The 27,123-nt window shown below is 33.4% G+C and overlaps 1 protein-coding gene across 2 annotated transcripts in view; it reads left to right on the top strand.

Moving 5' to 3' along the window:
- Positions 1-27,123, top strand: part of LOC118272813 (glutamate receptor 1) — an 83,437-nt gene that overhangs the window by 31,121 nt on the left and 25,193 nt on the right. For both annotated transcript variants that reach the window (XM_035589537.2, XM_035589604.2), the window contains exons 3-4: positions 3,681-3,808; positions 5,448-5,577. In XM_035589537.2, the coding sequence (XP_035445430.1) occupies positions 3,681-3,808; positions 5,448-5,577 (258 nt within the window). The remainder of the gene's footprint in view (positions 1-3,680; positions 3,809-5,447; positions 5,578-27,123) is intronic.

Here is a 27,123-nt window from a genome sequence, read left to right as displayed (position 1 = left end):
ACGTTAATCAATGCACAATCGGACGTGGTTCTAATGAAGCCTGTTTGTTTCATAATATTGTATTAAAATATGATTCAAATAATTCTTGAAGGTTTCATTTAAACGTCTTTGTGGTAAAAGATATTATAAGCAATCAATGTCTTAACCTTAATGGACGGTGTCGCGATAAAATTCAACAGAAAATATGAAACAACGGAGACGCGCCGCGTTTTAATAAAGTTAGTACCGCCAATAAACTGTGGGTTATAAACTTATTAAATTTCAATGAAAAGGTGGCGTTGTGATATTCAACAAGTAAATTGCGCCTTATGGATAATTCATTTAGGGTTCTTTAATAGTGTTGTTATTAAATAAAAATTTTGGAAAATTATGTATAAAGAAAGATACACGATTCTTCCTAATCTTCTTCTTCAAAAATCTATTTTAGAGAATAACGAATACCGTACTTAAATACTGTTTGTTGGCAATAATCGTCATGTCTAATTGCCAGTTTTAGCTACATAACGGTTATGTCTAATTGCCAGTTTCAGTTACCTATCTATTGACATTGAGATTGTTTGTAAGGCGTCTCAATACAAGACCACTGATTATAATTATCCATATCCAAACTAAGACCTCAGCCGTACTAGTGAAATCAGCGCGGTTAATTGCGTAACATTAAATTGTATTAAAAAATCGAGTGCGGAAAATAACCACACGTGCGGTTTCTTGTATTTAGTTTCTTGTTTCATAAAATTACGCGGTTAAAAAGCACCGTGGTTTCCCTCAAACTCGAAGCCTTACGCGTGTATGAAATCAAAAATACCTACTAAATATGTGAATAAATATTACAACATCAACCTACCTAACTATTAATAGATAAGAAAAATGTAGAGAAAGAGAATAATAGCACCGAAATTGTATCGAAATGACCGAGTATTATTATTTTACTAGAACTTGTTATTAATAATCTTCGACGTCTTGTTTGTAAAAGATAATTGATGTAGCTGTCTGTTATTTCTTACTATATAAATACAAGAGATAGCCAAGTAGGTAAGTAATATCTAATTATACTACTAAAATAATTGTAATGTAATTGAATTTAGGTATTTCTTGTGTCATAGGTGTGGTTACATACATAAATTTCAGACACACATGACCCCAGACTCGGATCAGCAATCTATGGATCACACAAAGAATTTTTTTTTATGGTACAAGCCGGCAATCGAGCCGACGTATTACCTGATGGTAAGCAATCGCCGCCGCCCATGGACACTTGAAACACCAGAGGCGTTACAAGTGCGTTGCCGGCTTTATGGGAGTTAGGAATTTAAGGGTTGTTGTTCGGGAATCGGGGATGGGGAAGATTGGGAAGGGGGGAATTGTTCGTGCGAGAATCGAACCAAATAGAACACGCTGTGCGGCAGCCAGGTTAGCCAGCCACTGCGCCAATTCGTGTAGCTTAAAAATATTAAAACGGCTCTAAAATACTTCACAAATGCATTGCTAAACTACTAACAATAATATTTAAGAAACAGTGTACAGTGTTAATTTCATATTTTCTCTTTATTCATTTACAATCATTCGCTAGACTTTGAGCAAATTGTTGAAAGCCAAATAGCGTTTGGAGTGACTACAGGCATTTTTTTTTTGAGGGGGGAAAATCATCAAATGACTTCTCCCGCCTTGGGCAAGGTGAGAGGGAGTGTCAGACTCTTACTGACTAAAAACCACCCCGTTCCTTCTCCTGCTTTTCGACCCGGAGAGCCGCTAAACCCGCTAGGTAGCCCGCAGCTCCGGATCAGGCATCAGCCCTACTGGGCCCCATCTGTGGTGGTCTGATGGCTCTTTGAGGCGCGCGCGGAACGTGACGCGCCGCACGCACGGGTCTGGATCTGGTCGGACAGCGAAATGGCGTTTGGAGTGACTACAGGCATTGTTTTACAAATACATCTGCAGGCTCCCCTCAAGTAGGGAGCATATCAGATCTCTTTAATCTCTTGGCAGGCCCAGCAGATATTAATTGTTGGAATAGTGGATTTGGATGTGCAGAAATACGTTTCTATATACTTTTTCTTATACTGTTCAATGTCAGTTACGACATTTGGGATTTCAAGATAGTCGCGGATTTCAGAGTTGCGAGCAGCGTATTAATTAAACGCAAGTTATTTTCAATTTAAATTAAGTACTTCGACGCCTATTTAAGGAGAATTTTTCTTTATTTATTTATATTTTCTTTATTTTAGTTAGTTTTTATTCCTTTTTAGGTGTTTTTAAGTTGTAGATAAAGTGTAATCATAATAATTTAAATTTAAAAAGTAATAGAATATGCATAAAAATTGTAACATTGCATAAAAATCACAATACAATGCCAATATAATTTATATAATTAAGTGTTTCAATACTATCATTACCTATTATACTCGATATTCGTGGTGAATTTGTTTTGTTTTTGTTACATTGTTAATCTATTATATCTCGATGGAAATAGAGATGACACTACACCGCTGTGGGGTTTTATGTTACGGTAAATGTCAATTTTCTTGAACTGTTTTATTTTTGTTTACGGTCCTCCCTCAAGGCGTGGGGTGATATTATTTTTGGTAACGCATACAAATATGCGAGGTAGAAAAAAGAATATATCTATTTTAGATAAGTAACACTAAAAAAATGAATAATTTAATCATTTTTAATGCTAATATTGACTGACAAAAACTATATTTTTTAAGAAAAACTTAAGTCCCACCTCTACTTAAACATAAAAATGTAAATAAATTATCTAGAATTATTATTATTATTAGACACTCAGCCAGCTAGCGCACCTTCTACCATTGTAATTGCACCCTAACTCAATTACTTTAAAAGCCTGTCAGAGAAGCTAAATTTAATGAACTTGAAAATAAAGTGAATTGTCTTATTTAATCCGTTTTAGCCATCTTTAGCGTTTTATTCGTTACTTGGTAACAAATTTGAACGATGTACTTTTTTATCTATATCCATTGGGAGTTTAGGAGTCGTTTTATTTAAAAGTGTTTGACAGACTTGCCTCACAAAAAATGATTTCTTTTTTCAAGTAGATAGTTCCAAGATAGCAATAAAACACAGTAGCCAAGTCGTGACAATCTCTAATAAATAATATATTATTTTAGTCCATATGTGTGTTACATTAAAGTAAAATCTTATTAGATTATTTGACGGCAAACACTTTGAAAAACTTCATTTCAAGACGATCGCATTTCTTCTCTTTTTAAATGACTCAACTAATAAATCTATTGAAAATATTACTGAAATTGTGCAAATAAATGTTTTTTTCTTTAGTTATACGATTTTTTTTATGATGTCATTGATTTTGAGGGCGATACAGAGCTCGGTGGATGGCGAATAAAATATGTTATTATGTATGGGTAGAAATTTAAAAGTACCACGCCTTTTACACCTGAAAGAAGTGAGTAGACAGAGGCGTACATCTGAATTATATTCATATGAATTATATTATATAATATAATTCATATATTCAGATGTACGCCTCTGTCTCTACCCACATTCCGCCAGTAATGTTATAAATGCCCATCTTAGAAGTCATCCACCGTGGATCACACCTCAGAAAGCAGAAAGTCAGTACGCACGACCAACAGCCTAGCTTGTGAAATATGTCCTGTAACTTCGTGGCAGTACTTGAAGAATTTAAATTATTTGTGCAGTATGCAACCAGTTCGCGCGGGGCGTGTTCGCAATGCTCGGTGCGGTGACTCCGGAATCCTTCGACACTCTGCACTCTTACACGAACACGTTTCAAATGCCTTTTGTCACTCCGTGGTTCCCCGAAAAGGTATGGACATTTTTTATATTATGCATATTACATTTTTCGATAACACTTCGTGAATACCTCATTCTCATTGCAACATATTCTTAACCGTAATTTTCCTCAAATGTGTGTAAATAAAATGTTCTTTTCTTGAACTAAAATGAGAAGAACAAATAATTAATTTAAGTGAGAAAACCATATGTTTTGTTTTTTATTGCAAGTTGCTGTGAGAATGATTCTTCTAAAATTGTTTAATTAGAAGGTAAGTTATTAGCTTTTGTATAACAAAAGTTAGATAATATTTATATATTAGTGTTGTAACGAATGTCATATATTAGGCATTCGCGAATGCGTAGGTATATCTGCCTATGAAATATGCGAATACGATATATTATAGACTGGATCAATTTTATTTGTCTGTGGTATTATTTTGGCAGTTTACTTCACAGTAAACCGCAGCACAGATTTGTTACTGTTTACAATCTAAATATTTTTAGTCAGATCAAATTATTAGGCATCAAATTACTAGTAAAATAACATAAATTAGGGAAAATGGGAAGAGCGTTGCCCCCAAAAGGCCAACATCGCACTTGTAATGCCTCTTTAATGAATATTCGCATTCGCGTTCGCGAATATACCTACGTTACATCACTAGTGCATACATATCAGATCCATTTTTACATGTAGAAAAAATTTATTTATTTCAAATATTGATTTTTCATATGATCAGAAATGTTGTGCGCTCCGACATAGGCACAATGTGATTATGTAAATATACGAGTTATAACACAATAAATGAAGGGCTCGTGTCCACGCTGCCGCGCCGTCACCGCACGGTCCACGATGTATACACCCGTATTTAGTCTGTCATGTATATTTCATGATGCATAATAGATTGTTTATGAAGACATTAATAGATAATTCAGAAAATAGCGTAAAAATTGCTGAATAAAGAATTTGCATTTTTAGTAGGTATAATTATAATAGTTTCGTTACAACTAGTCAAGTTCAACGCATTCTCGAAATCTCTAAAACGACAATTTGCGGTGTATGAAATATCTATAGTCAGTGATACCAAAATATGTTGTAGGTCTGAACCTGTAGTTCAGTGTAACTTTTCAGAAATCGCAATATTATTCAGTTTTCTTCAATTTAACCATTAGATGGTGCATTTCTGTTGCGGCTTGCAAGCCATAATAAAATTAGCATAATTGCCGCAACTTTTAAAATAAAAGACGTATAATTACTGCGGATTATACATTTACATTTACTTTATACTCACAAAGGATAATAATATACGTTTACTGGGACTGAGAATGTCATAGTTTTTCACTTGGTCTCACTAAAACTGACTGACTCGATCCACTGCTAGCTTTGATGAATATAAATGGTCTGAGCATGGCAAACTCGGCTGTTCCCAACGAGTGCTTGAAGGATTTTGCTGACAAACCCGTTCTGATTCAATTTTTATCTTTTACACAGTATCCACACTATACATACATATTTCATTTGGATTTATTTAAAAAAAAAAACTGTTCGTCTGAACTTTCAATAAGAATGTTATTTATTACGTTTTTGTATTTATGTAGTTATTCTTAAAACGTAATTATTTTAATACAAACTCTGCCAAGATGTTTCTAACCTAAACTATTCTGATTCACAGGTCATTCCCCCGTCATCAGGGCTAATCGACCACGCTGTGAGCATGCGACCGGATTACCATAAAGCTATCGTGGACACAATACTGTACTATGGATGGAAAGAAATCATTTATATGTATGATTCGCATGATGGTAAGTAAATACTCATTAGTTACGCATTCGTTTATTCTTGAAGTTGAGTAGTAGACTTTCGAACGTAACTTAAAATGCTGTTTGAGTAAGATTGCATAATGTAATCTTGAAAATATTAAAGGAAAATATTCCTAGAAATACTTCTCGTTTTTAATATCATAAATTATCTTATAAAATATTGGATATACTCCGATATAAACGACCTTTGATGTGTCAACAGCAAAATGATTTTGGAAATCAAATAAGTTAAGGCAAATTCTTGATAATACAGTTTTATTTTTATATCTTAAGTACCTATTCTTTGAAAAGCCTAGATGTATAATGTAATATATGTTGCTACTGATAGTGATATTTTCAATCAAACAAATACTGAAATCCATTATTAAGTTTGGATTTACTTGGTTAAAAGAATCCAGGTAAAAAAAAAAAGACGTCATATTTGTCGTCTTTTTTTTTGAGGTGGGAAAATCATCCAATGACTTCTCCCGCCTTTGGCGAGGTGAGAAGGAGTGTCAGACTCTTACTGACTAAAAACCACCCCGTCCTTCTCCTGCTTTTCGAGCCGGAGCCCCGGTAAACACGCTAGGTAGGCCGCAGCTCCGGACAAATATGAAGTCTAGACTAGCTGTTTATATCACTGAATTACTTACTATTCCTATGGGAAAGAAGTTACTACGAACGAGATCGCGAGCAACAGTAAGCAATTTACATATATTAAGCTTATAGGTATCTACAAAGTGTTGAAACATGTTGAGAACGATATTTTGCTTCTGACAGTCTTCATAAAAACCATTTGACGTCGCCACCACGCCATTGCGTACCATCACTAGACATTACACGCACAATGCCAAAACAAGAGTACAGAATCATTTCGTATTATATGAATGACTACTAATGGAGGTACCATAGCGGAGCCATTGTGAATCTCACAGTCGATAGATGAGCTGTCATCCGCAGTCAACTCTACAGAAAACTATGTTTAACTTGACTTGCACGTACTTTCACTTGATTCTGCCTGCTATGATGTGCTGTAAAAGATTTTAATAAACAAGATTATTAAAAGTCCAGTCACTTTGTTTATAAATGACGTAGTTATAACAGTTATTATAAAGATTTACGTGTATTTGTTTGTATTATACAATGAAACAAAAAAATAATTTAGGTGTTGACTTAGAGTAGCACTCATCAATTGTATTGTTATTGGTGTATTAAGTTAAAAGTAACAACTTCCTACAGTCAGGTAATAGTGGCTATTGTCCTTAAAGTAAATAAATAACTAAGTTATAAAATTGTTATAAATTAACAAAAAAATAATAATCTTTGGACATTTACAGTAATAATTTAATAAAAAATATTTCTTTATAATATGAAAATGAAAAAACCTTAAAACAAGAAAGTCATCGTAAAATTGAAGCAGTCGGGACCCATTCTATATGAAGACTTAGTGACATACGGCTGGCTTTCTAGAATGGGACCCTCCTTCTGGCGCAGTCGGGTAAAAAGAAAGTCGGGTTTGTGTTCATGAGACACTTGTTTCTTAAGCGCATTGCTAGATTAGTTTTACCGAGCACGTGACATATAGCAACATACATGCTGAATTCCCAACCATTACACACTACATATTTACTTTTCTACGCAAGGTTTTCTCCTCAATGCTTCAGAGACCTAATTTCATGAGTCTAACTTGGCACATAATACTCCTAATGACTTTTATACAGTTACTTATTCGCAGTACCTCGTAGTTTGTGCAATCTATTGATAAATACTCAATAATAATTATTATATTATGAATACAGATTCAAATATATTGTGTACCTTTTTTATTTTTGAATGGGGAAAATCATCCAATCAATGTATTCTCCCGCCTTGTGAGTGGCAAGAGTGAATGTAAGACTCTTACTGACTAAAAACCACCTGTTTTAACTCCTGCTTTTCGAGCCGGAGCCCCGGCAACCCGCTAGGTAATCCGCACGTCCATCAGCCCAACTGGGCCCCATCCGTGGTTGTCTGATGGCTCTTTGAGACTCACGTGGAACACGACGCGACTTATACAGCCTTGGCCAAAAGTATTGAGCACCCATGAAATCTTTGAGTTTTATGCGAAATATCAAATAGAAACAAAACAAAATGTTTTTTATATGTTTATTTTACTATTTATTAATTGAAAATGAATATTTTGTCAGTCCACCCTTTGCCTTAATTAGGGCAGAATTTTTTTTTGGTATAGAGCTAACAAGATTTTTACAGTCTTTAGCAGTAATCGCGTTCTATTCTAGGCATAGGTGGCGTTTCAAATATTCTCTGTTGTTAATTGTGTGGCGCCTACCTCTGCGTTTTACTAAAACCCATAAATATTCTATGGGGTTTAGATCTGGCGACTAGGCAGGCCAGTCAAGAAGCTCTACGTTATTTTTTTATAAATACAAAATTGCAAAAATCTCATTTTATTACACCTAGGTGTTTTATTCCTAGCTACGGCATAAATCATTGTTTTTAAATCTTTGTAGATAACTGACAAACAAATACTTCAACAGTAGATTTAGTTATCTGCCATACTTACCGTGATCGAGCGAAATTTGTAAGGTGCTCAATACTTTTGGCCAAGGCTGTATCTCTGATGTCCAAAATGTCGCGCGCGATGGCTGTGGCATGTGAGAAGGCTTTTTCCTCACTCCACATACTCACGTTCGCATAAGCCGTCACTAGTCTCGATCCTGTCTCTCACGTGTAAAATTGACACATAGTTCGATGTTTCTATTTAATCGGACATACCACAACTGTACACATTTTTATGCTACAAAGATATAAAGCAGTGACTGAGCGTCTATTTGTGTTATTTTCGGATTAACTTTGTAATAACAGAGAATATTAGAATAAAAGGATGCTGGAGAGCAAGGTGAGCATCGCCAAGTCCTACCTTAGTATTTCTCTTTATCGTTTTGCTTTACAACAGAAAATGACGGTTTTATAAATCGTAAATTGTACCGCTTGCCGGGGATTACAACAGAGCTGACTCTACCGATAATAAAATGTCGACACGAAAGAGATTGCGAGGAAAACGTTGGCTGAGGCTAATAGTCACTGCAGTCTCTTTAATGGGGTGCCTATCACGAATGGAAATGTGCCAATCTTTACTATTAATTTGTTTTACGGGTGTTTTTTTAAACGAATTAAACAGCATAGTAAAATACTGGCCCAAATACATTGAACTATCTGTATCACTTCCGTAACACAAAATAATATCGTGCTTATTCTATTACTAAGTAGAACACATAGGAACAGTAACGTAGTTTTTAGTAAATATGTATAATCACGTTCACTGTTAGGCACCTTTCTAAAACATGTGCTGTTGCTTCTTTTTTCATCATGATATCATAAATAATTACAACGTTCAACTGTAAAAGAGGGGATTGACCAACTTGTATGTGACTTTGGCTATTTTTAAACAAGCACTTCAGCTAATAATATATGTTTGATTTATTAGTTCATATCAGTAAGAATGAAGATACAAACTTAGTTTTATATTTAGATATTTTTTTAAATTTTATTGAAACTGGTTATGCATGAAATAAAACATTTCTATTAAAATGCATTATTAATCCGATTAATATGTAATTAAAAATGGTCAAGGAACTCGGCAGGTCGATTAATAATTTTTTGGTACCTTGCACAGCTCAAAAACCAAATAAAAGTCATTATATGTGCACAGCAACCTACTGTTCTACGACCCACCATGCAGTTGCAGCAATATTGTTCTATGGCTATATATACAAAATATGTTTTCCTACTAATGTGTCTATTTGTATTTTCCCACGCAATAAACTGCAGTTGCAAGACTCACAGTGCAAAAGAACAAAGCGAATAATATCTCTCATTTTAACGAAAAACACAACATATTGACAGCAGATTGGTAGCACTAAAGTCAAATTCAAAGCCAACTACCATACCTTGTGCGCTATAACATGGTGCGGCTGACAGATGCCTGTATGATGTTGACGTCTCTCTTTAGGGATGGACAACGATAAAAAAAGATCTTTTTTTTATCGCTATCGATACTCGCAGCATACATTTAATTCTCTTTCATTTTTTTATTAAATGTGTGTGTTATTTAGTTGTGCAGTGTAACTACGTGTATATACTTGTCAAAATAAATATTTTATGACCGAGCCCTGAGGTGTTTCAGAGCTTCAGTTTTACAGAACCGTGAAGAATATAAGTGTATAATTAGTTTGTATATGTTACTAAAGCAAGCGCGATCTTTCAGATTAAGTACCACCACGCATTATTAAAGGCGCCGGAAATGTCTACTACATATTTGTGCTCAGATAAAGTCACTGTGGTTCGGGCAGAGAGAGCCGCGTCTACAGTAGATTTACCCACATAATTAAAGGTTTTTTAAGAGTGATAATTGAACGACGCACGATTTTCGTTTTTTATTCTAAAAAAACATCGACTACCTATCCATCGTAGCAGTACATCCCATCGCTAAACACGACTATGGCTTTACGTTATACGCATAACACTTTACTTTATTTTTCATTTCATTAGATTTTATTTAAAGACTAGAACATTCCGGTTGGATTTAATTTAATTAACTACACTTCCGAATGATTTAACATAATACGAATGTGATACAGTTAAAATACTTAGGCATAATTTTTAAATCGCAGCAACTTTCAAGAATGATACGAAACGTTACTGAATCTGTCAGCCGCACCATGCTACAGCGCACAAGGTATACAAAGAATTGGTCTTATCATAACAAATACCAATAAAAATAGTTTTTTTTATAGTGCTAATTTGTACAAAGTTATTAGCATCAGACACTTACTAAAATATAAATAAAATTATTGGTAAATTACATTTTTGTTGAGCAGCCTGTTTAAAAATAGCCAGCTTTGGACAATCTCCTTTAAGCAATGTAATTGTCGTTTCATTCATTATACTAGACTAGGTCAAATGCCAACCATGTGATATTCGCATTGTACAAATGGGATACCAAAAATGGTGCTAAACTACAGATCACTCGAAAGAGATTGGAATGGTTCCAGTTTCGACCCCCATTATTCCAAATGTGATCTGTATTCACTGAACAAAATTGCTTTACTAGAACTCGTTAGGTGTGTGATTGGACCGAAACGAAATAAAAAAAAGTTAAATTGCACACCACACGACGAGCACCAATTTATTTCCACTTGATATGTTCGAATTTTCCAACAAGTATAAACCCATAAACCCAATATGGGAAACCTTTAGTGGATTCACCGAAATGTGGCATGTCTAACACTAACATCTTCTAAGCTTAACTTAACTTTATAACTTGAATATAGATGAAACGATATCTTCTAGAATGTTTTCGTGTTACGAATTCCCAGAGCTTTCGTAGGAGGCAATAAATAATATTTATAGTACAGGAGTCTAACACACCTCATTCGGGGCCGCCCTCAGTCGAGTTATGAAACTTTCCCGGATTTAAGCAAAGAGTTAGCTAACAACTAAACATGTATCACGAAACGATCAACTTTAGCACAGGTTATATACCTCGAGAAATTTTCCTCTTGAAGAATTTTCATTTTATCGACACCGAAACTGCGGCAGTTGAACCGCATAGTGCACATAACGTTACAGATTACACACCCATTACAGTATCCGGTTGACGATGGGAGTTTGGAAGCACCTTGTAATATCATCATTCAATTCTTTTATGATGCGTATCACACTACACTCATGTATATTCTTACGGTTAAACCGTAAAAGATAATAAATGGTAACACTTTAACAAAAATGCAGTCAATTCAAAGAGGATTAGTTTGAAAAAATGGTTTAAACCAATTTATACCAATGTGACGGTTAAAGGCTTACATCAAAACGGTTTAAGCTAGAATCCATAACAGCCATTTACGTGGGCCATTTGAAAATATTCGTCATGACATTTTATAGCGGCTGCCCGTTCGAGTACATACGGCGGAATTTCATTCGATTATCACAGCGCGTTTGTCGGGTTGACCGTAAAGTTTTACGTCCTCTCGTAGGATTGCGGAACCACTGTAACAGAGCTGCACCTAATGATATTACTGAGTATTTCTTTCTCATTGCACCAGTTTGCTTTGCTAGTTAACCGTTAATCGGAATCACAAAGGAAATTGCTACACGTTAATCAAAATTGATAATAGTTCGCAGTGAACCGTTATAATCGTTTACAGAAACTTTAACTTGATTTATACAGTATTAAAGTTGTTTAAAACTTCAAGGTCGTTATTTGGAATTAAGTTCAGAACTTTGCCTTTCACAGGGACTATCCATGCTTCATTTTGAATTTTGGTTTACTGAGAAATAAATGTCGTCAACTTGCAAAATATCTCGAGATAAATTTGAAACATAATTATAAGTTATCTTAATATCATAATAACTTCCTTTGAGCAATATCTATGGAAGTGTTAATTGTATAGAACGTCTATAGGTTCCCATTTTACTTGTTTGAACTTTAATCATCATATTATACTATTATGCCATAATTTGCTAATTAAAGAACTTGTATTGTGTATCACCTCTTTATTCATATTCCATTCATTTATACCAAAAAGGTTTCAAATATATTAAGTATATAATATAATAGTATGTAGTACCGTATATTAATAGTATGTTTTCAATTATGACTTGTTAAAGTATAAGTCATTTCAATTTTGGATTAAATAAAGCAAAGATTTGCCTTAACATTTATTGTATTAATAGTAATGGAGGTGAAAGGGACCTCGGCTTCTTGGTTGCCTTTTTCCTGAATTGAGTTTACTTTGCGAGTGCCTAAAGATCGCGACGTGGCCGGCGAATATTGTGTAAAATCAATCACAACACGGAACCCGCCCTCCGTCCGGGGGTCTCGCGAAAAATATAAAGAATTTTTCTTCGCCATCATGTGTAAGATGGGTTCTTAGATTGCCTTTTAAAGGTAAACAAAACCTTTAACTTACAAGGTAAATCGCAGTTCATTTTTCATGATATCTTTATGTATTTGCTTGGGTAGTCTACTTTTATAGTGAGAAAACTAGAGATTGGAGTTATGATGAGGTGTCATAATACTGCATTATGCTTTGCTGTAAGTAATAATGCACCGTGACTATTTAGTCGTCTAACGAAGTCGTCCACTCAATGTAGGTAAAATAGAACGAAAGTACAACTTTAGAGGAAGAACTGATACCAAATTCATTTCTGTATATTTGTACCTAATACCTTTCTATTTTAAGGTTTCATACATATTAGAAAAAGTAATCATCATTTAGAAATAAATAATTCAATATGAAATATAACAAATTCAATTTTCCTGTTAGCAAAGAACAGCAGCAATCGGAAGATCAGCCATACTAACATTTAATATTCAGAATGTCAAAGATCAAAATCTGTAACGGAATCCAATGGATCGGTTTTATGATAAAATCTTTGGATATTCGATTTATTCAGTCGGTCTGTGTGCTCTCTCACGGGTATTGGTATGTTTCTAATCAAACATTTATGCTCAGAGGGCTTAGTGCGGGTTTGCTTTACGTTTAACGAGATCAAAACGTTACCGCGTTCGGCCTTCTGACTGGTTGGTTTATTTGTGCAGGCCAATCAGATCAGTACGCGGTAACCTTTCAATATCGTTCAACGTAAAACAAACTCGTAGTAATGCCTCAGAAACTTTATTTAAAATGTTGTACAGTCAGCACAGCTATTTACTATGCAGGTAAGAAAGTAAAGCCTTTAACTTACAGGGTAAATTAAAGATGTTATTTTCTATATATTGATTCAGTATCTAGAGAGACATACATTACAGTGCAGCATCATATGAATAAAATATATGTATCTATTCATTGAACAAACGGCCCTATAAGTATGGTAAATACTAAGTCAATAATATAATAAAGAATTTGAATTTACTTTCTGCGAATCGGTGGGAGCCAATGTGGTGTGTATAGCTAGTTATCTTGTGCTTTATTGTATTTACAAAACACAAATTAATACATTTAAAAATAGTTTTGTCAAACCAGAGAAGAAAAAAATCTATTCTGAACCAATATATGCACACGTATTAATAATAAAGGAAAGTGGTACATTACTCAGCAAATGCATAAGTGCACTACAATTATTATTTCGAAAAATTACTCAACTGTACCTAAGAAAAACAAAATGTAGGTACATTATTTCGTACAGTACACTCATCTAAGTTGAACAGCTTGTAATATCAAAATGTGAATTTATAGCAAATAACCGGCAAATTGATATTTATGCAGTGTCGTAAATTGCTCTGGGGAAAGAAACCTCCACCTGGGTTCCCAACATGCCCTTAAATAAATAAGAGGGCGCTGTGTTAGTCTACTTAACTGGCTTTACAAACCACCTCTTGATTATGGCCGCCCAGTACCCTTACCAACGGGCGCTCGCCGTTTTATTGTGTTCTAATTAAATTTATTTTGAAATTTTCAAAAGTACTCCACTGTGGGCATAAAGCAAATAGTCTCGTTGATAAGTAGTAAAAGTTTTTAGACTACTTATAAACTTATCTCATTGTAGTCTAGAATAAACATCTGAAATTGTATAATTATTTTAAATACTTAAACAAGTATTTAAACAAGTACATGGGTTAATACTGGAGAAGGTTAATAATTTCTAAAGATGAATAAAACTTGGACGATTGAAAAAAATATATGGCATCACATAATAACACCGATACATATACCAAACAAATTAATAAAATATGAATAATAATATAGGTACCACTTAATTGATATTAATGAAAATAATTCCATATTATTAGGTACTTAATAATATATCCTGATATGATAATGTGTTAAGTTTATAATACCAACTGACTTGATGCTAATTGTGTCATTACTGACTACCTGTGCCCGCGACTTCGTCCGCGTGGAATAGTTATTTTGGGCATTATATTTATTTTTGCAAACAATCTTATCAGTTTTATAAACTATAGCTGTTACCCACGTTTAATGTGTTGTCACATTGAAAATTCGACCATATTTGTGTACCGTTGTCACCAATTATTGCTGTTTCCATCGTTATCTGGAAAGCAGGTCTCCTATAGGATGGGTACCTATCATCGCCGGTTTGTGTTTCAGAAAAAAAAATCTTAGGGTACTTTTTAATTAATGGGTACGCTGTTATCGCAGCGGGTAGTCCCCTCTTTGAGGAGTGGCTTGAGAGGCGACACGACGTCCTCGCCTAACGCCTAACGCAGGTGCTTACCGGACACGGAAGTTTCGGTAGATACCTGTTTCGGATTCGGCGGGAGGAAACGCCCGGATGTAGTCATTGCCAGGACCACCCGGAGGACACGGTGGATACAGGGGCGGTGTGCCTTGCATGGACTGAGCACCACCATGTCCTTAGGGATATGATCGGTGGCGGTAACCCCTTGCATCCAGCTCTGGTTCAGGCCATGGTGCGGAGCGAAATACTGGAACAATAGTTTTTTAGTACTGTCTTCGAAATTGATAACCCATTCGTTATTAATCTCACAAGTCACGAGTCCGATGGTACATTATTTACTTTGAGTTGGTGTGGTCCCAACCACCACCCTCAGGCCTTTTGAGGACCCGTCTTCACTGAAAGGCTATCGAAGTTGTATTAATTTTAACTCATAAACAATAATGAATATTAATGACGTTTACGGTTGGTATTGAAATTAACTAAAACGAAGATCAAGATGAAAACTTTTTAAAACAAGTATTAAATTTAATTATCAAGTAATAAATACTGGTATTCGCATGTTAATTGATTTATTGAGGTTTGTATTTGGAATATCTTGCTTGCTTGTCGTGGTTAAAACAAAATATACTATCTTCAGTACTTATAGGATGTGTGTTAAAAAAGTGATTACCATTTATTTTAGAGTCATTTTTGTACACACATTTATTTTTTAGTAATAGTAGTCTATATTATTACTAAGTGTATTATGTATCTATGGAGGTAGCTATTAGTAGTACCTCCATAGGTAGTTACATATTAGAGTAGTTTTCCAAACTAATCTGTTTCACAGCAAAATAGATTAACGGTGATTCCAATTCAAGCATGCTTCTCATTCTTTCAGGTATTCATATTCATTGTATTTTGTTTTAATCACATAGACTTGGTGTAGAAGGCTTTTTGTTATACCCTTAGTTGGTATAATATTTGCAGAGGCAAAGGGGAAATAAAATTGTATACTACTGAAGCATTCTTGTTCGCTAACCGAATCCTTTGATCCCGCAGTTAAAAAGCTTTGTTCTTGTAATTTTATTATACGATCAGTTTTCAAACAATAAGTGCGTTTACAATATACGACTTTATAACAATTTATCAAGTGTCAAAGTAATCTGACGATTAAGTAGTGTGACTACGTACCTACATATAATTAATCGATTGTGTGCCGATTTTGCTTTTCGTTGTAATCAGTTACTAAGTATTTTTATAATACAATGGCTAACAAATTTTATATTAATGTTCGTCTTTTAGATTATTTTAAAACATTAGACACGTAATTTTTATTTTCTTACGGAAACAAATACTTTCGGAGATATATTGATTTGTAATATCGCGTGACGACACTCCACGTTTTATACATATAAATGACGTATTATCTCCCACTCCTAAACTTTGATTCGTTTTATCTCAGTATGTAAGTTATATGACAGAATAAAATATGCATGTCTAATATTTTTTCATTACCTAATTGACAGAGTAAATCGATTTTTAACACGCTTTTATTAGCTTGGGTTGTAACTATGTATGTATGTAACGGAATCTTTAAGCTTAATTTTCACCAACTTCCAGCGATTCGATTTCTTTGAAACTTTGCACACGTATCAAGGACCGATGACAATACAATAATTTGAATATCGGTATCCCGTTATCTTGATTAGGACCGCCAGGATGCGGTTATGAACTATCCGCCGCCGCCTAAGCGAATGTAATATAGCGCAAGTTTGACACTGACTTTTCGCGTTGGTTGGATATATGTGGGAGGGTGAAACTTTTGTAGCGACTACATACATACACACATACATACATACATACATACAAATATACATACATACATATTTCCATGCAACAGTGAAGCTTTAAATGAAATGATGAGATTACGAAATAGTTCGTAAAACATTTCAATATCACATGTCCGCAGAAAACTAATTGGTATATCGAGCTAAAAAAATGAAAAATAAATAATAGTTTAAAAAAACTAAAAAAACACGCTTTTATATGCAACCGAACTAAAAATTAGAAAATATTTTTTCATTACAAAGAATTTGTCACTTCAGAGTAAAAAGCAAGCAACATTCTATACTTGGAGTTATTAGATGAAAAAGTATTAAGTTTTTTTCGTAACGTGTATTTAAGTAATGAATATTAAAGGAAGAAAGCAATAGGCTCACCCCCTTACATGGGACTTATAACACAAATGGTGAAAAGTGGGTGCATATTGCATAGCGGCATTACGTGCCCTAATATGCACCTCTGCCTACCCTTTCGGGGATAAAAGGCGTGACGTTGTGTGTGTGTGTGTGTGTGTGTGTAATATTAAAGGAGACACCACCACGGTAATTCCATTCCACTAACAATTGCGAAAGTTTGGAATGAAAACGCCCTTAAGATTAACCGGTAACCTTATATTGTAAATACTTTTATTTCTAGCCTTCGTTCTCGCACAATTTTCCACGTATTCCCTAGGTAAACAAATAAAAGCATTTAATCGTATTCATCATTGATTTTCAAGTTGAATAACTTTATTCGCAAAATTCGAATTCCTTCAATAGTACTAAGAAGCCAAATCTGAGAATAAACCCAACTGACAAAGTTTAGAAACCGCTAATTACGTATCCTTCAAAGAAGTTTTAATGTCGGAGGTACTTTGCAAGTAATTTGACATTCAACTTCTTTAGTAATGTTGACAGAGAATTTACACTACAAACTTCAAGGGTCAAACTTTGTCAATAGAGGAATCAATTACATTCCTACCTTCTACACTTTTTATGCTTATCTATTATTTGCGTTTTATGTTTATACATAAATTTATTTAACTCAAGTTATTTATAAGTCTAAAAAAAAATATATGCTGTAGATTTCAATGGAAACTTTCAACGGAAATTGGTTTGAACGAGATATCATTATTAGTTTTAAAGAAATAAAACATTTTCAAAAACCGCAAATATTACTTTGTCGTTCATACAGGGTGTCCCTGAAGTCGACGTCCAACAGGCACCAGATGATCGGCAAGGTTCCAAATGTTATCAGAAAAGTATAAAAAAAATCTAAGTCCTAGAGTTTTTAAATTACCCACAGTGACTTATGTGTTATCCACGAAAAATTACACCCTGTGCCAGTCTTTTGATTCTTGTTGCTACAAATCTTTATTTTTTTCGTCTGCAGTCTTCCTTACATTATCCTGAATAGTGCTCCAGTAATATGGAATCATAAATTCTTAGCCAACTGCTTTAGATTAGAAAACATTGTTAGTTTTAGAGGAACCAAATACTCTGAATAAAATTTTCACCTTACTTTAAGTGACTGTACTGAATAAATTATGTATGGCGCTAGTAGTGGCAAATTTCACCAAAGTTGGCGCATTTAATAAGGATTATAAAATGGTATAGCACTTTGCACATTATTTCTTAAATTCGACACAACCTGTGAACCTGTGAACCTTGCTGATCATCTAGTGCCCGTTGGACGTCGATTTCAGGGACACCCTGTATATTAAAAATATTTTTTATTATTTGAATAATACTAAGTAAAAAAAAATGTTTTTTACTTTTTATTTACCAACTCATTTTTTTAAATAATACGTTCGTCCTATTTTTCATTAAAAATAACTATAAAAAATGAAATTCAAGAAATCGATTTTCCATCTGTGATCGATAAACTTAATCGCCTTGTAAAATAGCAACCCTTTTAATTGTAAATACTGACATTGACACATCTTGTATTGTTGTCTATGCACGATTGTTTTGTTCCGCTCACCGCGGGAAATACAAATAATAATACATTTTGTGACAATGTCTCAACAGTTACGTAGTTGTATTAATTGTGGTCTAAATGTGTTCCGAATGCAACGGCATTTAGTTGAATTTGACGATGTCCGTCCATTGTTACGGCAATGGACGACTTTCTGAGGTAAAGTACGATTCATATTACCAGAATGTAAACATAACCTCCAACTAAAAATATTTGAATAACTTTTGTATATTCAATATAAAAGTGGAAATCACAGAAATGCTTTTGACATTAAACAACACTAGGAAACGTAAGAATATTCACTGTCCGTGACAAATTAATATTGAGCCAAAGTTACTATGGGCATCTGGCATTCTCCTTTTAGTAATAACTGAATACACACATTGTCGCAATTTAATTTTTTGTCCATTACTAGGAATATCGAAAGTCTAAAGGTGACGGTGAAGTGATGTTATTGTTAAGCTGTTGGAAATTGTCATAATTTCTTTCCATTTAACATGTTGATTCATTTCACCACTCGTTTTAGCCTAATTAAATTTAAATAGATATAAGTAGATTGTGAATGTTAAACGTGTCTGTATTAAAACATTATATTTTTTCATCCATTTTTTTCATGTTTTTTTTTACTTATTGGACATAATAACACATAAATAATAAATTATATACGGTACAATAACAAATAATGTTGTTTTATTCAGAATCTGTTTCATTAATTACGTTGCTGGCCGTTGGTAGGAGCTTTTTAAAAAGTGGATTTTGTCCTTTTATATATATTTAATTAAAATAAAGGTTACATTAAGTACTTATGACTAATAAAATTAAATTAAAGACGACCCCAAGCTTCGGCGATCGAGCGAGATCTTTTATATTGATTCTCGATCGATTGTTCCATGAGAACGGTATGCACACGGTCAGCGCTTTCGAAAGTCTTTTTGAGTATCACTCACTGATTGCGTAACACTTGCAACACTTCACTGTTAGTCATGAATTGTTAGATACTATAGGTACATAGGTATGTAGACACATAGGAAGATGTCCCTAGGTAACACATTCATAGTGTGATTTTATTATACTGTGAAAACAAAAACAAAATATACTTAACAAAACAAAGAAAAACAACATAGTAAATAAAGAAAATAAATACATTTGACTAGATTCGAACCCACATTGTCGTAAACGATGTTTGAAACCGGTTCATTAAGCACTCGTCCACGAGCACTACGTCTATTCAAGTGAAAATGTTGAATGATATCATCGATTGTAAATATTATTAACCTTACCCATGTATTAAAATATAAAAATACGTATACCGACACAAAAATTATAGTATTTACCAATGTGTGCGTAATAGGCGTTTGGCTATTACGTTTGTTTTTATGCACATTGCTATGAAATTACCCACACATGTAAAGGTATTGCATAGCTATAGTTATGTTGGGTGTATACTTAACTCTGTTGCTTTATGTACGTGTATAGTCTATGAAACATATACATATTCGGATTGCAACAACAATTTTACCTATAATACATATAATTAATCTGTAATCATTTGCACAGATGCAATCAAAGATTTATAGTGAGGATACTTATAGTGGATGAGGGTACATAATGGAGTAAGTTAATATTTAATTGGAACTTCTCCAAGTTGCTACGATGACTTTTAAGCGGGTTCTCTGTCACAAACTGGGAAAGTGCGCCACCCCGCGAGCAATTTCTTTGCCTTTTGATGTCTTTATTAAGTGAATCATGAACTTTACTTGATTAAATTATAACAGAATTCGTATTACTCCCCGCTTCGTCATCGATCTCCTCCTAGCATTTTATTAATTACAAGCTGTTTCTGTAGCTCCAAAATTTTTAACACTTCATTTGCAATTATCACAACGGATTTTGTTCTTAATTAAATTTTATAAAATTCGGAGTACGATATTTGTCTTGAAATTTAGGGACCATTTTTAGAATATGTTGCATTTTAATAATAGATATATATGAATTAAAGTTTTACCATGATAATTAATTATGGACATATCTATACTAATATTATAAAGCTGAAGAGTTTGTTTGATTGTTTGTTTGTTTGAACGCGTTAATATCCAGAACTACTGCTCCGATTTGAATAATTCTTTTTGTGTTGAATAGAGTATTTATCGAGAAAGGCTATAGACTATAAAACATCACGCTATAACCAATAGGAACCAAGCAGAGTGGGTGAAACCGCGCCGAAGTAGCTAGTTGTTTATAATATGGTCGCAAGTAAAACTGCCAAAGAACTGTACTCAGGTGCGATCAATTAATATAATAGTTGCTTTTGCAGCATACGATTAAAATTATACAATAGAATTTAACAAATAATCATAAAACAATGCATACAAGGGCTTTGAATGAAGCAATGTTATAAACAAACAAAATTAAATAAACGAATACAATTTTCTCGCCAACCGAAAACATGTCACCAGTGCAGTGAGTGTGAAATTGAATTGACATCAATCAACGCGTTATGGAACATTGGTATTGGTGCGTGCTAACTATAATCGTATTGCGTTTGTTCTAGTATGTGTGCCTGTTGCATAGTCCTGATTAAGCCAGCTGCTGCAGCGAATTTCGAATTAAACTTCGAGTGCTTAACAATGTTTGAGTAACGTGGTTTTACTAACTGATCCGAGAAACTAGTAAACTGCACGGCGACAACTTTACTCGGATACTTGTACTTACATGTTAATTTGCACTCTGACAGTTAGAGACACCTTTTGAATCAAATACTAGCTAATCCACTTAGTTGCATAAGGTTGTACTTTAGTTAATAATATGATTTGAATGTTTCTTTCAATAATGGGCTTCCTTAAATATAGGTTTACTTGCAAAAGCATTGCTTAACTATTTAACATATAACTATAGTTTTGCTCTAGAAAAAAAATTTTTAGTTTTTGTAATAATACGTGTTACATTCCTGAATCTAAAATTAAACTGAAATGACTAAGGTGCTAGAATTCTAAGCGAAATGTCAATGATCAAAACTGTTTAAAATTCAGATATACCTAACCTAACTTTCTCAAATATTCACTTTAATGGGACTGGAAATACTCGTACTACCGTAGTATTTTCAGCCAAAGTCTGTTCTACTTGCCGGCTATCTACTCGTTCCTTTGCCGCAATATTGAATAAATTGGATTCCGATGTGTGTCTTAATTGAAAACGTGAAAATACGGATACGGATATAATACAAGATATGTAAATAATCTTAATGGATTACGTTGTTTTCTGAGAAATTTAGTTTGTTTTACTTGCGAGTATGCATGCATTGCATATTTTTATTTTAAACTAAAGTTCGTTACGCATGGATAACTTAAATTTTGGTTTTAACAGATAGTCTATACTATATTATAAAGCTGAAGAGTTTGTTTCCCGATTGTTTGTTTGTTTGAATGAGATGTAATATTCCAGGGAACTACTGCTCCGAAATTTGACATAATTATTTCTGCGTTTGAATAGATGTATACTACTTAGGGCATTGAAAAATAGTTTAAAAACGGACTTTAACTATAGAAATATCATAATCTTTCCGAACTTAAGATGAAAACCAATTAAAACTAAGCAGAGTACGAATTACGAATGATAACCGCGCCGAAATTATATTAGAACCTATCCTTTATGCTATAATCGCAAGCTAAACTACTGCCAAGGAAACTGTACTCAGGTGCGATCTAATAATTAATTTATAAATTAGTTGCAATTTTATTAAAAAAACTATACAGATACTAAAATCGATATCAAACTAAACCTACGTTAAAAAGTTTAACCAAAAACCAGGAAATCAACAAATAAAACTTATTAATGACATACAACGAAACTTTAGAATAAGCACGATGTTAGGACCACAAACAAATAATTACGACTGATAATACGACATTTTCTACAATTTGCTCGGCCATACCGAAAACATGTAACAAGTGCATAGTGCAAATTAATTGATCCCAACGCCATCTATGGAAAAGACATTGGATTACTCCGTTCGGGCATAACTATTTAATTATATTGATATAATTGTTCTATACGTTTTTACTATTTGTTAACTTAGTTCTGAATTAAAACAATAACAGCCGAAGTCGTGTAACGATCGAATTTCGAATTATCTATACTTCGTTAGAGCGTTTTCTTTGTACTAAAAGTTGTTTGATGTATATTTTTCATTGTTTTTACTATTTTGTAAAAACAAATTTCCGATGAATTAAAACTAACATGAACTGAACTTGTAATTACACCATTGCGCGATCAACTTTACTACGGAGTATAGTACAGCCCGACATTGTTCAATTTGCACTATAAGTACGAAATTGAACAATAGATGGCGCTTTTCCGAATAAATTTATTATTTTATTTTATTTTTAATTTTTATTTTATTTGCATAAGGTTATTTTTATTTTATTTTTATTTTAATTTTATTTTTATTTGAATTTTTCTTATTTTTATTTTATTTTTATGGGCTTCCTTAAATATTTTAGGTTTATTTGCAATTTTATTTTTAGCTTATTTTAACTTTATTTATTTTACATATTTTTACTCTAGTTTTGCTCTATTTTATTTTTAATTTTTAATTTTAGTTTATTGTATTTTATTTTTAATTTTACGTGTTATTTTATTTCTGAATTTAAAATTAAATTTTACTTTTATTTTATTTTTACTTTATTTTTATTTGCTAGATTTTTATTTTATTTTTAGCGAATTTTATTTTTATTTTATTTTTATTTTAATTTTTATTTTACTTTTATTTTAATTTTTATTTTATTTTTATATTTACCTGTACATTTTTATTTTATTTTTTGATTTTCTAAAAATATTCTATGTCCATTCTAATGAAACTATATCTGTAAATAACCAAATCCGTCAAATAGTTGCGGAGATAATGGTATAAGCATAGAATGTTCGACGTGATTCTTTACTTTGACGGCTTTTTTATTTATGTACCGATTGACATGAAACAAACGCTAAATGTAAATTTAAGCATCCCACAATATATTCGTGAAAACCGCATCCAACTCGGATCAGCCGTTTCTGAATTAGCGCGCACAGACGAACAGACAATACAGATAAACAGACAAACAGACAAAATAAAAGTTAATTACATTTTAATGGGTTCGACATTGACATAACAATGACCCCTGTAATTTTTTTTTTTTACTTTCAATGTACAGCATGCACTGCTATGCATTTTTATTTTAAAAATGTCCTATAACGTGGCATGGTGTTACGGTCAAAAATGTACGTATATAGGTGTTTGTGCAAAGCAGAAGTAGGAACAGAGTGGTTTTTAGTCAGAAAAAGTCTGATACTATCTCTCTCGCCTCACCTAAGACGGAAGAAGCCATTGAATGGTTTTCCACGCACAAAAAAGGTGTTTTCGTTTTGTCAAGATAAAATGTTTCTCGTAAAATCAATTCCAGTGAAACACCAAACCGCGTTTTCCTGATCCAATTTATAACCTATATACATTGATTATCTCGGAATATAGGGTTCAAATAGACCAAAAAGATCCAACGATATTGGTGAAGAAATAATTAAGACCGTAGCGAAAACCACGGATGTGAAACCAAAATAGAGTGCTTATATGTCTAACATGTTCTTATTTTGTTAGTTATAATTTATATTATTTTAGTATGCACTTTTTTTTTAAATTAGTCATCATGTAACAATTTCCATGCAAAACCTATATAAGACTACCGGTACAGCATTTAATTTAAAGAATAATGACACACATGAAAATTCTATTTATTATTATGTGACTTTTACTGTTGGGAAGTTTAAACAAAGCAAAATACCGCTGTTTTAAAATACAGAAATGATGAAGTTGAAAGTCTCTCTCGGAGTTAAGAACTTCGACTAACTATTAACATTGCTCATAATCGCCGCGTTCGAGAACTCGGAGAGTTTTGTAACAATCCTCGCAAAGGTTAACAAAGCCACAAGACCGTTGTCGGGTGACAATCGAGAAGTTTTAATTCGACCATTTCGAACTGCAATTATTGCCTGAACTACGGACTAAGAAATGAGCAGTTGTAATCAATCAGATACGTCAAAACTTACCGGGGGAATGATAAATAGCGACGACTGGCATGGCGGTGTTCATGAATCTGTGTGAATTTGTTTAAGTACGATGCGATGTACGGTTAGATTATGCAAAAAGTAGTCGGAACTACTGGGCTGACTCATATCGCGATCGACAAGTTTATAATAGATTTCGGGGTGCACGGCGATTCAAGCAGCTGACGTTATAAGCCATTAGCCGACCGACGACAGTGGAAAACCTCAAGGGTCACGAGTTCAAATGCGACACATGGTGAGAATAGTCGGGGAGCGGACGAAACTTTCACCACATCTCTACCCGCACATTTATCTCTTAACAGCGAAATTGTTTCGGATATCGCTTCACACGTTATAGTTCTGTGCAGATTGCTTCAAAACCTGGTTTTACGTGATGTTTTTTGACTGAAAATAGGGGTTATTTTTCGAAACTATGTCAAAACAAGAGATAAAAAGTAATTTCGTTATTTTTAAAGAGTACATTCTTCAACTTTAAAGTAAAACAGTGTTTTCTGGACATAATAAGGTATTTTTTACCAAAGGATTTATTTATTTTTATGCATAAAAATATATTTCTACGAAGTTAGATAGAACAAGACGGCACTTGATTCTGCGAATCTTGCATCAAGTGCTATTGAAGTTTGCTTCCTTGTCTTAACGCAATATCATTTTTGTTCCATAGCGCAAATAATATTCACTAAATTTTAGACGACAGTGTGACGAATTTAATTTTAAAGCGGTACATAATAATTATGTTTCTATAAAAAAATGTAGCAATTGTACAATTCTTTTAAACACGAGACTACACACCACGCCATTAAAATCAGTATAATTGATTGTTAAATCTGGGAAGCGATTATTGCTAGTAAGGGCTTAATCGAAAACAATTATTGGAATTCAGATGTTAATGTTAATCGATTCTGAGCATTTACTACATACATTTTTGGGCGTTTTCCTTGTAATAGACCAGGGCCGAAGAATTACGAAAATTGTAACTCAAATATCGATTTAGGGCGATCTGAGGTCCGCAAGTTTATGGGTGAGCGTTATAAAGGGCAAATTATTTACTATAAAAATACTAGAAATTTTAAAGAAAAACGTCTTAAAACTTCTAGTTTTAAATTATAACTTTTAGTTTTATAATGTTACACAGATGACAAAATATTTTTTATCATCAATTAAAAGTCATAAATTAGAGACGTTCAAAGATCTACAACTTATATACTTTAAGACATAACCTTAAATTGATTCAAAAATGGCCGATAGGGTATCAAAATTACTTTATAGATATTACAACTTAGACACCAAGCGTTTTCTTTGCCATTTATAGAGATTAGAATTTCAATCACCTACGGTACTTTACAAAATAAGTAGGCATCTATAAATTGGAACCAAAACTAAGTTTCTATAAAAAAGAAAGGAAAAATAATTATACTCCCTGCGACATTGGCAGGGGCATTTATATCCCAGTCTATTTCCCAGCTCTCCTAAACCAATTCGAGTCCACGCGAATTTTATCGAATTAAACGCCCCATATAAAACAAGCGGTACGAAAAAGGGACAAAGCGTGCTCTGAAGAGGCAAAAAATAAAAACTTTTCCTGTGTGAGTGGAGTTCAGAAAGGCATACTTACGATAAATATATATTATGTACCTACTGTGGCGTGAGGGGGACACTAGAGCGCACGATAATAATTCGAAAATCACATCACATCATCACGGGATCTAACCCGTAATCTCGATAAATCATAATCGCATAATCTTCTGCTCTTTGCTATTTCTGATGAACCGCGCATATTAGGATTTCGTCTTAGGCTCACATGGAGATGTCATAGCAGTTATTTTAAAACAAACTCTTCACGACATTTCGGTCTATAAACATTCCAATTTTTTATGACCTTCACCGTTCTGTTATTATAACTTAATGAGAAATTATAGATTGATAAGGCATACTTGTGATTGATAAAAAACATGTCTCACGACTTACCAAAAAAAGATGTAGTTTGATTTTCCACGACACTTAGATAATTTTGCTTTCCTAGAAAAAATATCAAGGTATTTTGTCTAGTAAAGTCATAATAATACGTAGGTATATTATGATCCGTATGAGTTTCGTTTCTGAAAGCTTGATGGACGTATAAATCGTCTGTGAAACTTTCAGGAAACAAAATCCCTTTGAAAAGTTATAGATTTCTTTAGCATTATATTTTCGAGTTCAAATACATAAACCGTTGTTAGTGTGATATTGAGGAATATGAGATGTCAGTTCTCATACTGGAGGAGTTTAGGTTACTATACCCAGACACGTCTTAGTAACATTAAAAGAGGATAACTCTACCTATTAAAACATTTTAAAAGTATTAGCATGATAATAGGTTGTTGTCAGAAGACTTCAAGCTAAAATGTTTCGTTTACTAATCGATTGGTTAGGCAATTGCGTTTTAATTTTGGTTCTCTGCAACGGTTAACTCACACCGATACTCGACGCGAC

This window comes from Spodoptera frugiperda, chromosome 25, assembly GCF_023101765.2.
Source record: "Spodoptera frugiperda isolate SF20-4 chromosome 25, AGI-APGP_CSIRO_Sfru_2.0, whole genome shotgun sequence".
Taxonomy (NCBI): domain Eukaryota; kingdom Metazoa; phylum Arthropoda; class Insecta; order Lepidoptera; family Noctuidae; genus Spodoptera; species Spodoptera frugiperda.
The sequence above is the reverse complement of the archived record's forward strand: the minus strand, read 5'-3'. Positions and strand labels throughout refer to the sequence as shown.